The 18331-nt window shown below is 43.2% G+C and overlaps 1 protein-coding gene across 2 annotated transcripts in view; it reads left to right on the top strand.

The window, feature by feature from the left end:
• Positions 1–736: 736 nt before the first annotated feature.
• Positions 737–18331, top strand: part of LOC109925951 (ERC protein 2) — a 591163-nt gene continuing 573568 nt past the window's right edge. For both annotated transcript variants that reach the window (XM_048606399.1, XM_048606398.1), the window contains exon 1: positions 737–1540. In XM_048606399.1, the coding sequence (XP_048462356.1) occupies positions 869–1540 (672 nt within the window). In that variant the 5' untranslated portion in view covers positions 737–868. The remainder of the gene's footprint in view (positions 1541–18331) is intronic.

Below are 18331 nucleotides of genomic sequence, written 5' to 3'. Positions count from 1 at the left end.
CGTTTTACGTGGTATTGTGAAATGCCGTGGAATGTTTGATTACCTTTCAAGGTGCCATAGAAATACAAGTTGTTATTGCAAGTGTTGCTGCCTTCACTTGCCCAAAGGAGTGAAACCAAAAGACAAGATAGCCCAAGAGCGAAGAGAAACCTAAGGAGTCAGAAACATTGATGGGGGCGGAGGGTGAAAGGAGAGAGATAATGTAAATACATTCCTCCCAGAATTGCAAGAAATGCAAACTGGACTGGAAGTTGGAGGTCGTCTTTACTCGCCTAACTCCAATTATTTAATCACATTAGTCATTACTTATGTTGAGCAATATTTCTGGCGCTTCACATTAACCATTAGAATGCTAAATACTTGCAAACCATTGTTCTGAAGGTGAAGCAAAAATACAAATTAACAGAAAAGTGCCAGTAGTTGATAGGAACAATTTGGTACATTGGAAATGATTAACAGCCCTTTGTGAAGAAATATCTTCAGCTGATTAGTTTCTAACAAGTACATTATCAGTTCACGCACTTTCTTGTGGAGATGTTAGTTTTACATGTTACATTTCTCAGTGCCTATCGATTTATATTTGTGGGAATATTTTCGAAGGAAGTTTATCGGTTTTTGTTTCCCTATAAATCTGGATTTGGACTTATTCCCTGATTTTTTTTTCACCTGCTTCCTTAAATATGATAAATGTGAATGATTCTGTACATTGTTTTATTAACATATCTTCTAGATCTGACGGCAAGCCGTTCTCCCCCAGCAGAGTGGAAATGCGGTAACAAGCTCGGGCAGGCAACACAAGGAAAGGCGTTGGCTGACGGCGGTCGAGTTCCTCTTATCATCGCCACCGTCTTTGATTCAGACAAGAGCCATGTACGGAAGTTCCAGGACAGTGGGCCACGTGGAAGGCAGCCCATCGCGGTCTCCCCGGCTTCCCCGCTCACCTCGCCTGGGACACCGCAGGACAAGCAGCGGCGGGACCGGCGGAGCCGGCAAGACCCTGTCCATGGAGAACATCCAGTCTCTGAATGCAGCCTACGCTACATCGGGACCCATGTACCTGAGTGACCATGAGGGAGTCGCCTCCACCAGCTTTCCCAAAGGCACCATGACCCTGGGCAGGGCGACTAACAGAGCCACCTATGGGGGGCGAGTGACGGCCATGGGCAGCAGTCCCAACATCGCCTCGGCTGGCCTCCCTCCCGGGGGAGATGCCCTGTCTTTCAGTGATCACCACCAGCAGAGCGGCATGGTGACCCCATCCTCTCACCATCACCACCACCACCAAGTGCCCTCTACCCTGAGGCAGGTCCGGGATAACACCATGGTCGATCTGCAAGCGCAGCTCAAGGATCTGCAACGAGAGAACGAGATCCTCCGGAAGGAGCTGGAAGTTAAAGACACCAAGCTGGGATCGTCCATGAACAGCATTAAAACTTTCTGGAGCCCCGAGCTGAAGAAAGAGAGAGTGCTGAGGAAAGAGGAGGCGGCCAGGATGTCGGTGCTTAAAGAACAGATGCGAGTATCTCACGAGGAAAGTCAGGTATATTTCTTTCTTTTTCTTATGATTTGATCTCAGTTTTCCTAAGATTGCTTTGAAATGATTGAATTGTGGTTTGTTCCAATGTTTAAGTTTTTCTTACATAAAGCAAGCACTTCGGAGTACAGATTCACATGGACATCAGCCAGGAGACTGCAGGATCCTCTGCTAGGTCGCTGCTAATCTTTCTCACCATGCTCGGACAGCTGGCTGGAGATGCTGTCAACTTGTAACCTGAGTGCTCTACCCGCTGAGTTCCATCGTTAAATCTGCCACCTCTAATTTGGCCACACAATATTAAACCTACATTGCAGTCTTTCAGTATCTGCATTTGTGGTGTCAACTGGAGAATAAATAGGAGAGAAAGGATTAGAAAAAAAGCCAAGTGAAAGAGCAGATGGGAGGTGACACTGGAGAGAGAAATTAATTTGGAAATAAACCTGATAAGGTCGGAGAATGATGTGAAGGAGGAGTGATGTCAGTAAAAATAAAGAATGACGGGTGAGTTTTGTGATAAGCCATGTCAATTGAGACTTTCCCTAGAAGTATGAAACATGCATGGCTTATTGTTTATTTACTACCTTCTCTCTCTCTCTCTCTCCCTCGCGCTCTCTCTCTCTCTCTCTAAACTGTTCATTGATGAAATCATGATCCACACTATTATGATTTTGCAGTAGGAAATTTCTAAAATTTGAAATGCTGACTTCCATGTTTTGATTACTTGAATGTTGCAGTGCAGAGTGTTTTTACGTTTGTGTACTTCTGTTCCCATTATCTCCGTACAGGTCACAGTCTACTAGCTACCTGTTGTTATCCAAGATTGAGTTCATCATTGTCTTCAGATCCTTTCCTCTGTTTCTTCATGCACCCTCTGGTTCTCCAGTTTTGACCTTCTGTTTTGTTACCTGCTGTCTCTACTCCATCAACAGTGACAATGCAATCAGCCACTTTGCCTGTCCATGGGGATTTCTTTTCAGTTTTGAGAAACCTCTTTAAAGTCACCTCTTTATGCTCAACTAATCCTTTTCTTTCTACCTTCTCCTAAATCCCTAGTTTTAACAGCTGTCTGCTGACCAAATTACTGTCTTGGCTGAAAGTAGGTAATTGCAGTGCAGAAATCCAAAGTTGTTGAACAAAGGGTGTGATCTCCCCAGAGAGATGTGTCCCCCAACCACTTTGCTCCTCTTACCTAGTGCTTATTTTCTGTGGGTGACCTTCTTACCTTGAACACCAAATAAGGCCCTTAAGTGGTCAATTAATAGCTACTTGGGACTTCCACTTGCCATCTGCTGTAACTGATCCAATAAGTTGTGTAAGAACTCTAACTTGCCATCTGGCAACTATATAATGATAGAAAATGTTATTCTTGCATTACAGGAGAGGTTTTGGGAGAGTGATCAGGGTATGCTATTGCCCTTCATTTAGCATTTAAATATTGCATCCTACGATAGTTGATCTCTGTGTAATGCAGATTTCAGACAGCATTTGACAAAATACTATCTACACCTGCATGAAGTATCAGCTACACATTGGAATACTTTTGCTGCTTGGACAATGTTTAATGGAGTTCAGAGAAACCATTAAAAACTAGATGGTAACACAAATCTGTTTTTTTTTCAAATTGGGGTAGCACGGTGGCTCAGTGATTAACTCTGCTGCCTCACAGTGCCAGGGACCCAGGCTTGATTCCAGCCTCGGGTAGTTGTCTGTGTGGAGTTAGTACATTATCCCTGTGTTTGCGTGGGCTTCCTCCAGGTACTCTGGTTTCCTCCCACAGTCCAAAGATGTGCAGATTAGGTAGACTGGCCATGCTAAATTTCCCATATTGTCCGTGGATTAGGCATGGAAAATGCAGAATTACAGGGATAGGATAGGCGGAATGGGTCTGGGTGAGATGCTGTTTGGAAGGTCGGTGTAGACTTGATGGCTGAATGGCCAGCTTCCACACTGTAAGGATTCTGATTCAAATTGCTGGTTGTACAAGACTTGGAGTACATTCAGAGCTAGCAGTTCAAGATCTATATAGCGATCATCATTATATTCCACGTAAAAACAGAAATTGCTGGAGAAACTCAGCAGGTCTAGCAGAATCTGGAGAGAGAAAGCAGAGTCAATGTTTCAAGTCTGCTAATGCTTACTGTATTTATTTTGTTATCATTTATATTCTGATTTCGTCATTACAATTGGTAGGTTCATTTGGTAGTGTACCGCTTGATGATAGAGTTGAATTTTATTGCAGTGTTGCTCATGGTTTGCTCCAAATAACCGCATTGAACCTGAAGGTTTGTGTAAATGGATATCATCTATGAACTTGTTCTGTTTCTCCAATTTTGATTCTAAAGATAAATTGACAAAGGGGAGAGATGTTTGTTTGGGCCGGGTAAGTGTATGTTTAGTAATTGCATGTGCAATTCTGAATTGCTGCATACGTTTTCCTTGATTTTTACCAGATTGTCATGAATGTAAAGCTGCTGCGTCTTAAGTCCATGTTATCTGTGGAACTGATTTTTTTTTTTTTACGGGCAGTTGGCTTGAAGCCTTGTGCACCATGGCTGCCTACCAAAAGGAGAAACTGTTGTTGGTAAACTCACCTTTAATTGGACTACTTAAGAAATCTCACAGGCAATCAAATGCTGAAACAATAATTTAAACTTTATTGCATGCAGCAACCAAAATAAGATGCCTCAAGTAAATAAGTTAAGCCTGTCAACCCAATCTGGCAATTGCCTGATTAATGGTGGAACTTGGTTGGATTTCACCAACAGTGCCTGTCTGGAAGTGTCCAGGGTTCAGTCCTTATGCAGTGTTCTTCAAAGTTCTGCTAGAGCTAGACTTCTGGTGTTTTGATACGTATCACAGATTTTTCTCCTTCAGATCTGTGATGTGATATATTGATGATTCTTTTAAAGTCCATTCATCCAATTGCTGCAAGTCTTGCAGCTTGCCTTCTTATCAGAAGTAGCTTCGCAGTGCCTTGTTAGGTTTGGCCTTGACTGTCTGTTCGAAGACACAGATGCAGCTTTCCTGTGATTAACTCTTTACATTCTTCTGCAGGACCATCCTTGACCTTTTGGCAATAAAGTATCCAGTCTATAAAGCAGGTATCAAAGCAGTTTTGTCTTTGTAATCTTGACTCCCTCCTTTCCATGACATGGCTAATTGCTTTCAATCTTGATGTAACAGCTTGTCTTTGTTCCTTACTAGCTTATTCCAGACAGAGTTATTACTGCTGCTTTCCATGTGTAGCAATTTATCTTTTGATTCATTCGATCCACAAACAGTTATTAAAGTTCTGAAGTTTATAATATCACCAAAGCAACCTCTCGGTAAGGTCTCCTCATAGTCTTCTAAATTGCAATGAGTACAAGCCCAACATCCTCAACCTGGTAAAGCCACCAAACAAAGCTGCTTGCATGCTAAACAGCAAAAACAGCAAGTGAAAGACAGAGCTAAGCAATCCCACAACCAACCGAACAGATCTAAGCTTTGCAGTCCTGCCACATCTGGTCCTGAATGGTGGTGGACAGTTAAACAACTCGGTGGAGGAGGAGGCTGTCCTATCCTCCATGACAGAAGTGCCCAGCACATCGGTGCAAAAGATAAGGCTGAAGCTTTTGCAACAATCTTCAGCCAGAAGTGATGAGTGGATGATGCATCTCGGCCTCCTCGTGGTACCCAGCATTACAGATACCAGTCTTCAGCCAATTTGATTCATCCACGTGATACCAAGAAACTTTTGGAGACACTAGATACAGCAAAGGCTACTGGCCCTGACAACATTCTAGCAATAGCACTGAAGACTTGTGCTCCAGAACTTGCTGCTCCTGTAGCCAAGCTGTTCAAGTACAGTTACAACACTGGCATCAACCTGACAATGTGGAAAATTGCCCAGGTACATCCTGTACATAAAAAGCAGGATGAATCCAACCTGGCCAATTACTGCCCCATCAGTAAAGCAATGGAGGGTGTCATCAATAGTGCTATCAAGCAGCACCTGCTCAGCAATAACCTGCTCAGTGACACCCAGCTTGGGTTTCGCCATGACTACTCTGCTTCTGGCCTCATTACAGTCTTGGTTCAAACATAGAGAAAGGAGCTGAATTCCAGAGATGAGGTCAGATTAACAGCCCTTGACAGCAGGTTGCTCAAGGAGTCCTAGCAAAACTGAAATCAATGGATATCGGGCAGATTCTCCAGTGGCTGGAGACTTAGCTGGAAGATGGTGTGATTGTTGAAGGTTAGTCATCTCGGCTCCAGTTCATCTTTGCAGGAGTTCCGCAGGGTAGAGTCCTAGGTCCAGCCATCTTCAACTGCTTCATCAATGATCTTCCCTCCATGTCAAGGTCAGAAGTGGGGATGTTTGTGAATATTGCGCAATGTTCAGCGCTGTTCGCAACTCCTCAAACCGAAGCAGTCCATACTCAAACGCAGCAAGACCTAGAATGCAATAGTACCAGGCTTGGGCTGACACATAGCAAATAACATTCATGCAACACAAATGCCAGGCTGTGACCATCACCGATAAGAGAATCTACCACACCCCTTGGCATTCGATCATGTTACCATCACTGAATTCCCCCACTATCCACATCCTGGGGGTTATTTGACCAGAAACTCAACTGAACTCGCCACAAGTGCAGAGGCTTCAAGAGCCAGGTCAGAGGCTAGGAATACTGCAGTGAGTAATACCCCTCCTGACTCCCAAAATCCTGTCCACCACCTAAAAGACACAAGTCGAGTGTGATGGAATACTCCCCACTTGCTTGGATGAGTGCAGCCCCAAAAACATCGAAGCTCAACATCATTCAGGACAGAGCAGCCTGCTTGATTGGTACTACGTCCACAAGCATCCACTCCCTTCACCACTGATGCTCAGTTGCTTCAGTATGTCCTATCCACAAGATGCACACAGTAATTCACCAACGATCCTCAGACAACACCTTCCAAACCCATGACACTTCAATCTAGAAGGACAAGGGTAGCAGATACATGGGAGTATCACCTTCAAGTTCCCCTCCAAGCCACTCACCATCCTGACTTCAAAATATATCGCCATTACTTCACTGTGTAACTGGGTCAGGATCCTGGAATTCCCTCCCTAATGGCGTTGTGGGTCAACCCACAGCAAGTGGACTGCAGTGGTTCAAGAAGGCTGCTCATTACCACCTTGTCAATGGCAACTAGGGATGAGCAATAAATGCTGACCACTAGTGATGCCCACATCCCACAAATAAATAATGAGACTAATTGTGGAATATATTTATTTATTTATTTATTTATTTTTTGCTACTATTATCTTGTGGTGGTCAGTTATCAGTTATTAAATTTGCTTAAATAATGATTCCAATGTATTCTGTATCCGTACACCTATTTATTTTGACTTTGTTTATGAAACGGGCAAGTAGCAAATTCGTAAGTGGATGGCATCTCTTATGAACGCAAATCCCAATCTTTGGTTTCTGCTTTTCTGAACTGACTATAACTTTTATATTCAACATTGAAATCTGTTTTGAGTTAAGTCACTGAATGAAATTTATCTAGGATTTTCACCTTTTTAAAAATTTAATCTTGGAAGACGCTGTCAGCCCGACCAGCTTCATTCCAGGTCTCTCATGTCCATTTTTCATTTGGAGGGCTCTTGAGGGTTCCTTTTTGATTTTTCAGGGATTCTTTCTTTCATTCTAACTTTATTTGGTGATGCAGTAATGTAGTAACATATTGTATTTGTGTTGACATCAGTGGTATTTGGATTTGCACACGATCTGAATTTGATCAGCATTAATGCAAAATGACTGAAGGTACTGGATACTGCCGATGCTATTAGCCCTGAAAATATTCCAAAAACAGAACTTTTGACATGCTCCAGCTCAGCTGAGCCCCTTATCAAGCTTTTCAAGTACAGCTACAACACTGACATCCACCTGGAAATGTGGAAAATTGCCCAGGAACTTAGTGTGCGAGGAAAAACAGGACAAATGCAACCAAATTACCACATCATTCTACTCTCAATCATCGACAAATTTCAAATGGCACCGGTAAAAGAACAACCTACTCACTGATGTTTAATATGGATTCAGCCAAGACTATTCAGCTCTCGGCTCATTACAGCCTTGGCCTGTATGTGGACAAAAGTACTGAATTCCAGACATGAAATGAGAATAACTACCGTTGACGTTTAAGTGGGGAATCAAGAATCTCTGGCAAAACTGGAGCCAGTTGGGATTGTGGAGAGCTCTCCAATGGTTGGAGTCATGATGAACATACAAAGTTGTAGTAGTTGTTGGAGTTCAGTCAGCTGTGCTCAAGTACGTCTATGCTGGAGTTCCTCCGATTCGTATGCAAGGTCCCACCATCTTCAGCTGCTTCATCAATGATCTTCCCTTCATAAGATCATAAGTAGAGATATTTAGCCATGATTATACAATGTGCACCATGTGTTACTCCTTAGATACTGAAGTAGTCATTTGAAATCTTAAGACCTGGACAATATCCAGATGTGGGCTGACTAATGACAAGTAACATCTGTGCCACATAAGTGACAGGCAATGACCAAGTCCAACAGGGGAAAGTCTCGTCATCATCCTTTGACATTCAATCGTGTTAGCATTGCTCAATCCCTCACTGCCAACATCTTGGCAGGTGATATTAACCAGAAACTGAATTGGACCAGTCACTATATAATGTGGCTGTAAGAGGAGATCAGAGGTTAGGAATCCTGCACTGAGAAATATGCCATCTGTTTTTCCAGTGTCTGCCTTTCATCTGAAAGGCACAGGTCAGGATTGTGATGGAATACACGCCACTTTCTTGGATGGTTGCAGCTCTAACCACATTCAAGAAGCTCCGGGAATGGTGGGAGGACAGCACAGCCCAGCAGAGCGGACCGGGCTGGCGGGGGATGATGTGATCAGTGGCAGGAGCTGCTGGATAAATACCTGGTGAGTAGGGCACTCTGACGCACCGGGAGTGGAGCTGAATCCAGAGGCAGAGCTCTAGAAGGTACGTCACAGCTCAAAAGGTAGCATAGGCTTCATTCCTCAGGAACTGACTTTAGATACTGAGTGTGTAGTGTCAGGGAAGAGAGAGAGTGTGTCTTTTATTAACCGGCACCTATGGGACCTGGAGTGTGCCGGGTGATCAAATATTCCAGATAATTGTGAGGTCCATGTAATCATTGTCAAAAGACACTAAGTAATAGAGACATAATGCAGGGAGTATACACATCACTGTTATACTTTTATTTACAGCATAAATCATTTAAATAATAATGCAACTTTGCCATCTCACTCGACCCCTATACTGACTACTTGGACATCTTGGTAGATTGCGGTATTTGAGGAGAGATCTGATTTTTAAGTCAACCAACTATTGGTATTTTGTGTGGCTGTTCAGTGAGGTAAATAAATTAATAAGTATAATAATTAGAATAATACTGCACGGTATTTGAGGTGTATAATTTGCTTGGTTTATTGATACCAGTTAGAACCAACTTTGCTGTATGTACTTCTGGTGTTGTAGTTGGTTAGGAATAGAGTGTGAAAGAGCAAAATCTGATTTTGGTGAGTAATTGGTCCCTAGATTATTGTCTGTGGTTAAGGTTGAAAATGGCAGGAGAACTCAGCTCTGTGGAATGCCCCTCCTGTAATATGTGGACAGTCGGGGACACTTTTTCACTGTCTGTGGTGACTACGTATGTGGGAAGTGTATTCAGCTGCAGCTCCTGATTTGCCACATGGAGTGGCTGGACCTGAGGATGGATTCACTACGAAGCATCCATGAGGCTGAGAATGTCGCAGACAGCATGTTTAATGAGCTGGTCACACCACTAGTAAGGGCTGCATAGACAGAAAGGAGTTGGATGACCACCAGGAAGACTAGTAACTGTGGGCAAGCAGTGCAGGAGCCCCCCGAGGCCATTCTGGTCTCAAATAGATGTATCATTTTGGACACTGTTGTGGGGGATGGCCTCTCTGGAGAAAGCACCTGCAGCAGCCAGGTCAATGGCACCATGACTTGTTCTGTTGTGCAGCAGGGAGGGTTGAACTCTAGGTGAGCGGGGGTGACAGGTGACTGCATTGTCGGGTACAGATGGGCTTTTCTGTGGCTGTGAGCAAGACTCCAGGATGGTGTGTTGCCTCCCTGGTGTCAGGGTCGAGGACGTCGCTGAGCATGCACTGGATATTCTGAACTGGGAGGGCGAGCAGCCAGAGATCATGGTCTGTATTGGTATGAATTACAAAGGCACAAAGAGGAATAAGGTCCTGCAAAAGGAATTTGGAGAGTTAGGTTAGAAGTTGAAAAGCAGGACCTCCTAAGGGTGTGATCTCGGGATTACTCTCCATGCCACGTGCTAGTGAGCCACAAATAGGAAGATAATACCACTGAATGCATGGCTATAATGCTGGTGTGGGAGTGAGGAATTCAGATATTTGGATCATTGGGATATTTTCCAGGGCATGTGGGACCTGTGCAAGAAGGAACCATTGCACCTAAACTGGAGGGGCAGCAACATCCTGGCAGAGAGGTTTGCTAGTGCCACTTGAAAGGGTGTGGACCGGAGCAGTTGGTCAGCATGTGGAGTATTTGAAAAGGAAAAGTGCTAAGTCTAGTAGGAAGAACAGGCAGGCCCAGTTCATGAGCACAGTGTGGCTAGCGGTCTAAAGGCAGATGAGCTCAGAGTAGATTAGTACACGTGACCAAGGTAGGACTGGCAGCTCAGTGTTCAGGGTTTAGAAGTTTCCTGTGTGATAGAGAGGGATGTAAAAGTGGTGGGGTTGTTACTTTACTGATTTAAGGAGAATGTCACAGCTGTTTTTAAGAGAAGACATCTTGGATGACTCGTAGCAAAGCCATATAGCTTGAACTTTGGAAAAAGAAAACACCAATCACCATGTTGGGGTTATACTATAGGCCTCCCGATAGTCAGCAAGAATCGAAGGAATAGATCATGTAGACTATGGATCAAGTGCAGGTAATTGGGACTAAAGTAATTTTGGTGGTTGTTGGTTGGCTTAAATATGGTCTTAAACCATGGGTGATTTTAACTTGCCCAATATTGACTGGTACTCCCTTAGTGCCAGGGACTGAGATGGGACAGAATTTGTTAGGTGCATCCAGGAGGGCTGCTTGAAACAATGTCAGTAGTCCAACTAGGGAAGGGACTGTGCTTGACCTTGTATTGAAAGGTGAGAGGGCCCAAGTGGTCGAAGTTTCCATGCGGGAGCATTTTGGGGACAATGTTCATAATTCCATACATTTTAAGATAGTAGTGGATAAAGATAAGACTGGTCCTGGGTGAAAGTGCTAAATTATGCGAAGACTAACTACAGGAACTAGGGCGAAATGGATTGGGGACAGCTGTTTGAGGGTAAATCCCCATCTGACATGTGGGAGTCTTTTTTTTAAAGGCCACTTGACCAGCGTTCAGGACCAGCATGTTCCTGAGATGAAAATGAGCTTGGATGACAATGAGTACTTACCCACTCCTACCCTGATTTTTTTTTTTTTTTTTTCTTTTTCTCTTTCCCCATGGCCCCCTCTGCCACCCTGTGTTAATGCGGTTTAAAGCAGTGCCCAGTGCTCATGTGTCAGTGTTAGCAAATGCAGTCTGAAAGTAATTTTCTTCTAGAATTATCAACCTCATTCACCGTACAACTACAACACACAAGGAAAGCATTAACAGCGCGGTATTTAAATTGGCACAAGACAAGAGCCATAAGTTAGCAGCAGAACTTTTTTTTCAAAATACTTGATGCTTATATCCACAGAAGCAGCCATCACCATTACCGCACCTTCTAAGGACTGGAGAAGTTGCAGGTAATGTGTTTTCATAGAATATGCAGAAGACTGGATTATTTTAACCAGGCCATTAGTACCCTCTTTAATGCATTTGGATCTCTGATATTTAAATTTAATAGTGTTTATTAGTGTAGCATTCACTGCGATCTTTCCCCATCGATCTTCTATTAACACATGTCATCTTTAAGTTAGGGAACCCACATTTATTTGTAAGTAATTAATTACCTCAGTGATTTCAGATTTTCCTAACTCCTCGTTATGAGTGTTCCTGAGTTAACCAGTTTGAAACTTTTTTTTTTTTTTTTTTTTGGCAGCCTCTCCCTTCCTTCCCTTCCATGTGCAGCCTGCCCTCCTCCTCCCCAGTGTGCCCCTTGGTGGGCAGATGGCTTCCTTGACAAAAAGGAGTTTCTGTATTTTCCCTTCTGGTTTTGGCATTAAGTCTGATTCTGACTTTGGCTCCTTTTCCCTGGCAAAATGGTGATTGGCCTTTGGACCTCCACTATTTCCTATTATACCACCACACCCCCACTCAGAATAAGGAAACAACACAATGGCATAAGGTTGAAATGTGACATTGCTGAACTCTATGTCAAGCCTGGAAGAAAATAGAGCAGTTTTATTGAATGACAGTTGTGGAGGTCAAGAGAGATCGGTACTTGATTAGTAAGGGATCAAAGATTATGGGGAGAAGGGAGGAAAATAGGATTGAGAAACTTATCAGCTGTGATTGAGTGGTGGAGCAGACTTGATGGGCCAAACAGCCTAATTCTGCTCCTGTATATTACAGAAAGCTGAGGTACTGTTCTCGAGCTTATGTTGAACTTCATTAGGACACTGGAGGAGGCCCGGGATATGTGGGGTAACACTCGAAATAAGGATGCATCAGCAACTTAGTAAAAGAAGGCTATCACCAAAAGATTCAAGGTGTAAGATCAGTTTGGGTGGAGCGAAGAGACAGCAAAGGGAAGCAAACATTTGTTTGAAGAACAACCAAACTATAGTTCTTTCTTTGGGCATGCTATAAATCAGGAAGTTAGAGATGCATGTGATATAGGCAAGATAGTAATGATGGGCAAATTCAATTTGTGTACAGACAATTAACCGAGGCAGCACTAATGATGTAGAAGATGACTTCCTGGAGTGTGTATGAGATGAGCTTCTGGAATAATACGTTGAGGATCCAACTAAGGATCAGGCTTTTTGGATTTGGTGGTGTTTGAATAATAAAGGAGCCATTGGGAAATATTGACCATTAATATGGTATGAATTTACATGGTATTTAAATGTATTCTAGTTCATTCTAAAACTAAGGTCTTAAATCTGAACAAAGGGAGCTAGGGGCATGAGAAGCATGTTGGATGAGGTAGATTGGAAAAGTCCACTAAAAGATGTAACAGTTGTCAGGCTTTGCTTAATATTTAAATACAAGTACGCGCAGAAATACCTTTCTCTAAGGCACAAATTCGCAGAGAGAAAGGAGACTCAACCATTCTTAATGAAAGAAATTAAAGATTGCATCAGATCAGAAGAAGTGGCTTGTAAGAATGCCTGAAATAGTGGTAACTGCGAAGATTAGGAGGAATTTTGGACCCTGTAAGGAAGGGCCAAAAAAGGGAAAAGAGTTGTGGGAGTCAGGCTTGAAATAGATGTCAGTTTTGAGGCGGTCACCAGAGATGGATGCAGAGAGGTCTGGGAAGGAGACAGGTATCTGAGATGGTCCAGGTGAATGAGGTTGGGATGAAAGGTGTTAGTAAAGTTGATGAACTGTTCAAGCTCCTTGAGGGAGCAGGAGGCAGCATCGATGTAGAGGAGGAGGTGGTGGGGGATAGTGCCAGTGTAACAGCAGAAGGGGGACTGTACCACGTACCCTACGAAGAGGCAGGCATAGCTCGCACCCATGCGGGTGCCCATGGCCACCCCCTTGGTCTGTAGGAAGTGGGAGGAGTTGAAGGGGAAGCTCTTAAAGGTAAGGACGAGTTCAGTTAAGCGGATGAGGGTATCGGTGGAGGGGTCTGGTTGGGCCTGCGGGAGAGAAAGAAGTGGAGGGCTTTTAGGCCATCCGTGTGGGGGATACAAGTGTACAGGGATTGGATGTCCACAGTGAGGATGAGATGTTGGGGGCCAGGGAATTAAAGTCTTTGGAGGAGGTGGAGGCTATGGGTCGTGTCCCAGATGTAAGTGGCGAGTTCCTGGACTGGGGAGAAAAAATGCCCTCCACTGCAACTTTTGCGTTTCCTGCACTTCTGCCCTGATATTCCCCCCTTTTTCTCCCTCCCCCCCCCCACCCCCCGAAACAAAAATAAAGACAAAATTCCCCTTGACCTCACTCATCACCCCACCAACCTCCGCATCCAATGTATCATTAGCTGCCACCTACAATCTGAACCCACAACCAAAGAGATATGTCCCTCCCCACCCCTATCTGCCTTTAGTAGGGACCACTCTCTCCACCACTCTTTCCACGACTCCCTCATCCACTCCACACTCCCTACTAACCCCACCAGCCCTGGCACCTTTCCCCGCAACTGCAGGAAGTGCTACACCTGCCCCTACACCTCCTCCCTCACCTTAGTCCAAGGCACAAAACAACCTTCCATATCAGACAGGGGTTCACTTACACATCCGTCAACTTGGTCTACTGTACCCACAGCTCACAATGTGACCTCCTCTACATTGGTGAGACCAAGCGTAGACTCGAAGACGTTTTGTAGAGCATGTGCATTTAACTGTACATGACAAACGACAACATCTTCCAACCATTTTAACTCCCCCCTCCCACTCCCTGGGTGACATGTCATTCCTGGGCCTCCTCCAGTGTCACAATGATGCCACCCGCAAACTGGAGGAGCAACACCTCATATTCCGCCTTGGGATCCTGCAGCCCGATGGCCTAAACATGGAATTCACCAGTTTTAAAATCTCCCCATCCCCGGCCTCATTCCATGTCCAACCCTCCTCTAATCCCTGCCTCCTTGACTTGACACAATCTGTCGATCTTCTCTCCCACCTATCACCATCCCGCCCACCTACCCTAGCCCCACTTCCCCTTTCTCTATTTATTTCTGAGCTCCCTTCACCCTCTCCATTTCTGAAGAAGGGCCCTGATCCAAAGTGTCAACTTTTCTGCTCCTCTGATACTGCCTGGCCTGCTGTGTTCTTGCAGTTCCATGCTATGTTATGTTTGTAGTTCTGTATTTTCTAGAAAAATTCCTGCCAACTGAAGGATTGCAAACGTAACCCCACTTTTTAAAAAAGGAGGAAGGCGGCAGCTGGAGAACTACTGACCTGTTTGCCCCATGTACCTAATTCTTTCAAGTCAACCTGTTTGACGATATTATTTCAGACCTCTGGAGCAGGCAGGATTTGAACCCAAGCCTCCTGCCCCAGGGTAGGGACACTAACACTGTGCCACAAGAAAGCTCCAATGAGTAATTGGCAGAATGTTAAGAGTTTATTGTCGAGGATGTCACAACTGAACCTTTAGAAACAAATAGCAAAATTGAGCAGTCAACTTTGACTTATGAAAGGGGAATCCTGCTTAACAAACATGAAGTTTTTTGAGGATGTTACTTGCAGTATAGACAAGAGGTAATGAGTGGATGTGGTGTATGTGGATTTTTGATAAAATACCGTACAGTATATAATATTCAAGTGTGTAGGGTTGGGGAACATATACCAGTATAGTTTGAGAATTGGTTATCAGACAGAAGGCGAAGATTAGGAATGAACAGATCATTCTCAGCATAGAATGCTATTGTTAGTGGGGTACCGCAGGGGTCAGTGCCAGCTCCGTGGTTGTTCACATTTTATATAAATGATTTGGATGTGAGGACCAATTGTAGTATTTCCAAATCTGCTGATGACCTCAAATTGAGTGGAAACATCATGTCCATCATGCGAACCAGCCTTCCATCCATTGATTCAGTCTATGCTTCCTGCTGTCTTGGGAAAGCAGCCGACGTAATCAAAGACACCTCCAACCACTGTTATACTCTCTCCTATCCTCTTCCGTCGGGCAGAAGATACAGATGTTTGAAGACCTGTACCAACAGGTTCAAGAACAGCTTCTTCCTAGCTGTTACCTGACTTTTGAACGGACCTTGTATATTCAAGTTGACCTTTCTCTGCACCTTCTCTGTAGCTGAAACAGATTCTGTTCTATTACCTGATGTAGTTATGTAAGGTATGATTTCTCTGATTAGTATGCAAAACAATACGTTTCACTCACCCACCCAATACTTTTCACCCTATCCACCTCCCTATTTTCTGCATATAAACTGACGTTTTCCCAGCCACCACCAGTTCTGAGGAAGGGTCACCGGACCCGAAACGTTAACTCTGTTTTCTCCTTCACAGATGCTACCAGACCTGCTGAGCTTTTCCAGCAACTTTGTTTTTGTTGAATACTTTTCACTGTACCTTGGTGCATGTGGCAATAATAAATTAACTCAAACAGACTGCCCAAGTCCTTTTGAAGCCTCCTTACACCTTAAGACAATCCAAGTGAATGGGCTAGAACATGCCATATGGATTATAATGTGAAGTGTGATTGTTACTAAGTGTGAAGATAATCCATTTATTAGGGAAAAACAAAAAATATTTATTTAAATGGTGCGAATTTGTGAAATGTGGCTGCCTAAAAGAATCTGGATATTTTTGTCTTTTGAGTCACTAAAAATTAGCATGCAGGTGCAGCAAGCAACTAGAAAACCAAAGGCTATATTGGCATCCATTCCAAGAGAATTTGAGTACAGAGTGAGGATATCTTGCTGCAGTTGAATTGAAAACTTGGTGAGACCTCACCTGGAGTATTGTATATAGTCTGGGCTTCCATATCAAAGGAGTGTAGAGGAGGTTCACCAGATTAATCCCTGGAAACATGGGATTATTTTATGAGGCGAGATTGTGGAAATTGAGTTTGTATTATCAAGTTTTGAAGAATGAAACTTGCAAAACCTGTTATAGGGTGTGATAGATGGAAATAGGATATTTCTCTGCCGATGATGTTTGAACTAGTGGACATAATCTTTACAATAAGAATCAGGCCATTTGAACTGAGGCAAGGAAGAATTTTTTTGCTCCGAATGTGGGTAATCTTTGGAGTTTTCTATCAGCTGGCTATGGAATCGCAATCATTTTAAGCAGATTCAGGACGGAAAACAGTAGCATTCTGGAGACTAATGGCATTGTTGGAGGTGGAAAATGACTTTGAGATGATCAATTAATCTAGAATGATGGGGTAGGCTTGATGGGCTGAATGCCCATTTTCCTATGTTCCTTGTAGGATTCTGCCTGCAACAAGAGAGTTGAGGAAGGAAAGAGTCTGAGATCAACCATTTCAATGTCAGAGAATGATGGAAATAGGGAGCAAAGTTGCGCTTTTTTCTCTGGTAAATTGATGACTGTATTCTTATCCTTAAGAGGCAGTGAGAGTGCAGGTCCAAAAAGGACTGGAAGAAGTCATATTTAACACAAAATCAGACCTAGCTAGATATTCTTAGCAACATTTTTATGTGGGGTGAGTGAGTTAAGTTAAAGGACTAATTGTTCAGTCAGCAGGATGAGGGTGATGGTAGATGGGATCTATTTGGGATTTGTTCAAGGAAAAATGGAAAGCCTGTGGCCATCGTATTGGTGCAAGACAGGTGGAGGGAGCCAGATGTTTGAGTGAATGGCATGTGTTAATTGATATCACACTGTTCCTCTTCTCGACACTCTGTTCATAATGAGCAATTCCTGTAGTTTTTTTTTAAAAACACTCAACTGTCAATTAACTTACTTTGTTACTTTCTCCATCACTATACACTATATTAATCAGCTTTTAATTCACCACTTCATTGAAGAGGTTAAATGTTTATTTGAGCTAATTTTTGTCAAGAGTTTTTAAACTTTAACACAATGCATCACATTGAGGAGTAGAAGAGAGAAATTTGCTACAAAATATTGTGTAGCTAGGTGGTTTGTGTAGTGGTGCAAAGGATGTGTGAAATCCAAATGTCAAGTGGAGCCAGAAGCTAAATAACTGGGATCATATGTGTAATGATTCAGTTCACCGTTTGAAGTTAAGTCCTGTTCTTCTTTTTATATTGAGTGAAGTAACTACTAAGATAACAAAAACACACCAACCCAATTCATTGGATACATGTAATTGCTTTTGTGAACAGTTTTTTTTTTTGTTTTGTTTTTATTTAAACCTATATTTCAGATACTAGGTAATAGATTTTTGTGGTCCTTAATTCAGATAATGGAGGCTGAATGGCAAAAAAAATGGGTGTGGATCAAAAATACATGACTAGAAGCCAGTCCACTCCTATCCAAAAGCTCCGTGGTTATACATTGGAGGATTTTCACTGGTTTAGGTGAGCTTCAGAAACCTTGAGTAACCTCGCCAATTGAGCAAAGGTGGGAATGGCCAGGAAGCTTCTTGCAAGGTACTTAGAAGTTTTCTGGAGACTTACAGCTGGTATCAAGTTAATGTTGAGGGAAGGCAGTAAGGAAGTTCCTTGAGGCAATGGGATGACTCCATGGAAGTGTCAAATTTTGGGCATTGTTTTTTTTTGATGTGCTTTGTGTCCAGGAGGCTCACATCTGCAGTTAAAACAACTGGCAACTGTCACTAACTACCTCTAATAAAGGATTGGTGGTACTCACTTTGTCTTTTTAGTGGGCCTGCTCATAAGGCTGTTCCATGTGGTGTCTGCTTTGAAATCAGCACAAAGTGGGATCTGTTGCCAAGGCTTAAAACAATGGGATTATCCTGACCTCTTACCATGAAAATCTACCCCTAGAACTATTTATTGCTGTTAATGACAGTCATGATCTTTTCATGGTTAATTATTGCTATGGCTGGAAAATGAGAAAACATGTTCATCAGGCACATGACCCTGAACGATAACATGCTGAGATAGTCGTTATTCAGTTTTAATGACTCGGCAAGTTTTGAGTAGGATGCTGCAGATCTCTTTCATGTATACATGCACTGAGCAGGAACTGGAA

The sequence above is a fragment of the Rhincodon typus genome, chromosome 16, assembly GCF_021869965.1.
Source record: "Rhincodon typus isolate 14 chromosome 16, sRhiTyp1.1, whole genome shotgun sequence".
Classification (NCBI taxonomy): Eukaryota; Metazoa; Chordata; class Chondrichthyes; order Orectolobiformes; family Rhincodontidae; genus Rhincodon; species Rhincodon typus.
The sequence above is the reverse complement of the archived record's forward strand: the minus strand, read 5'-3'. Positions and strand labels throughout refer to the sequence as shown.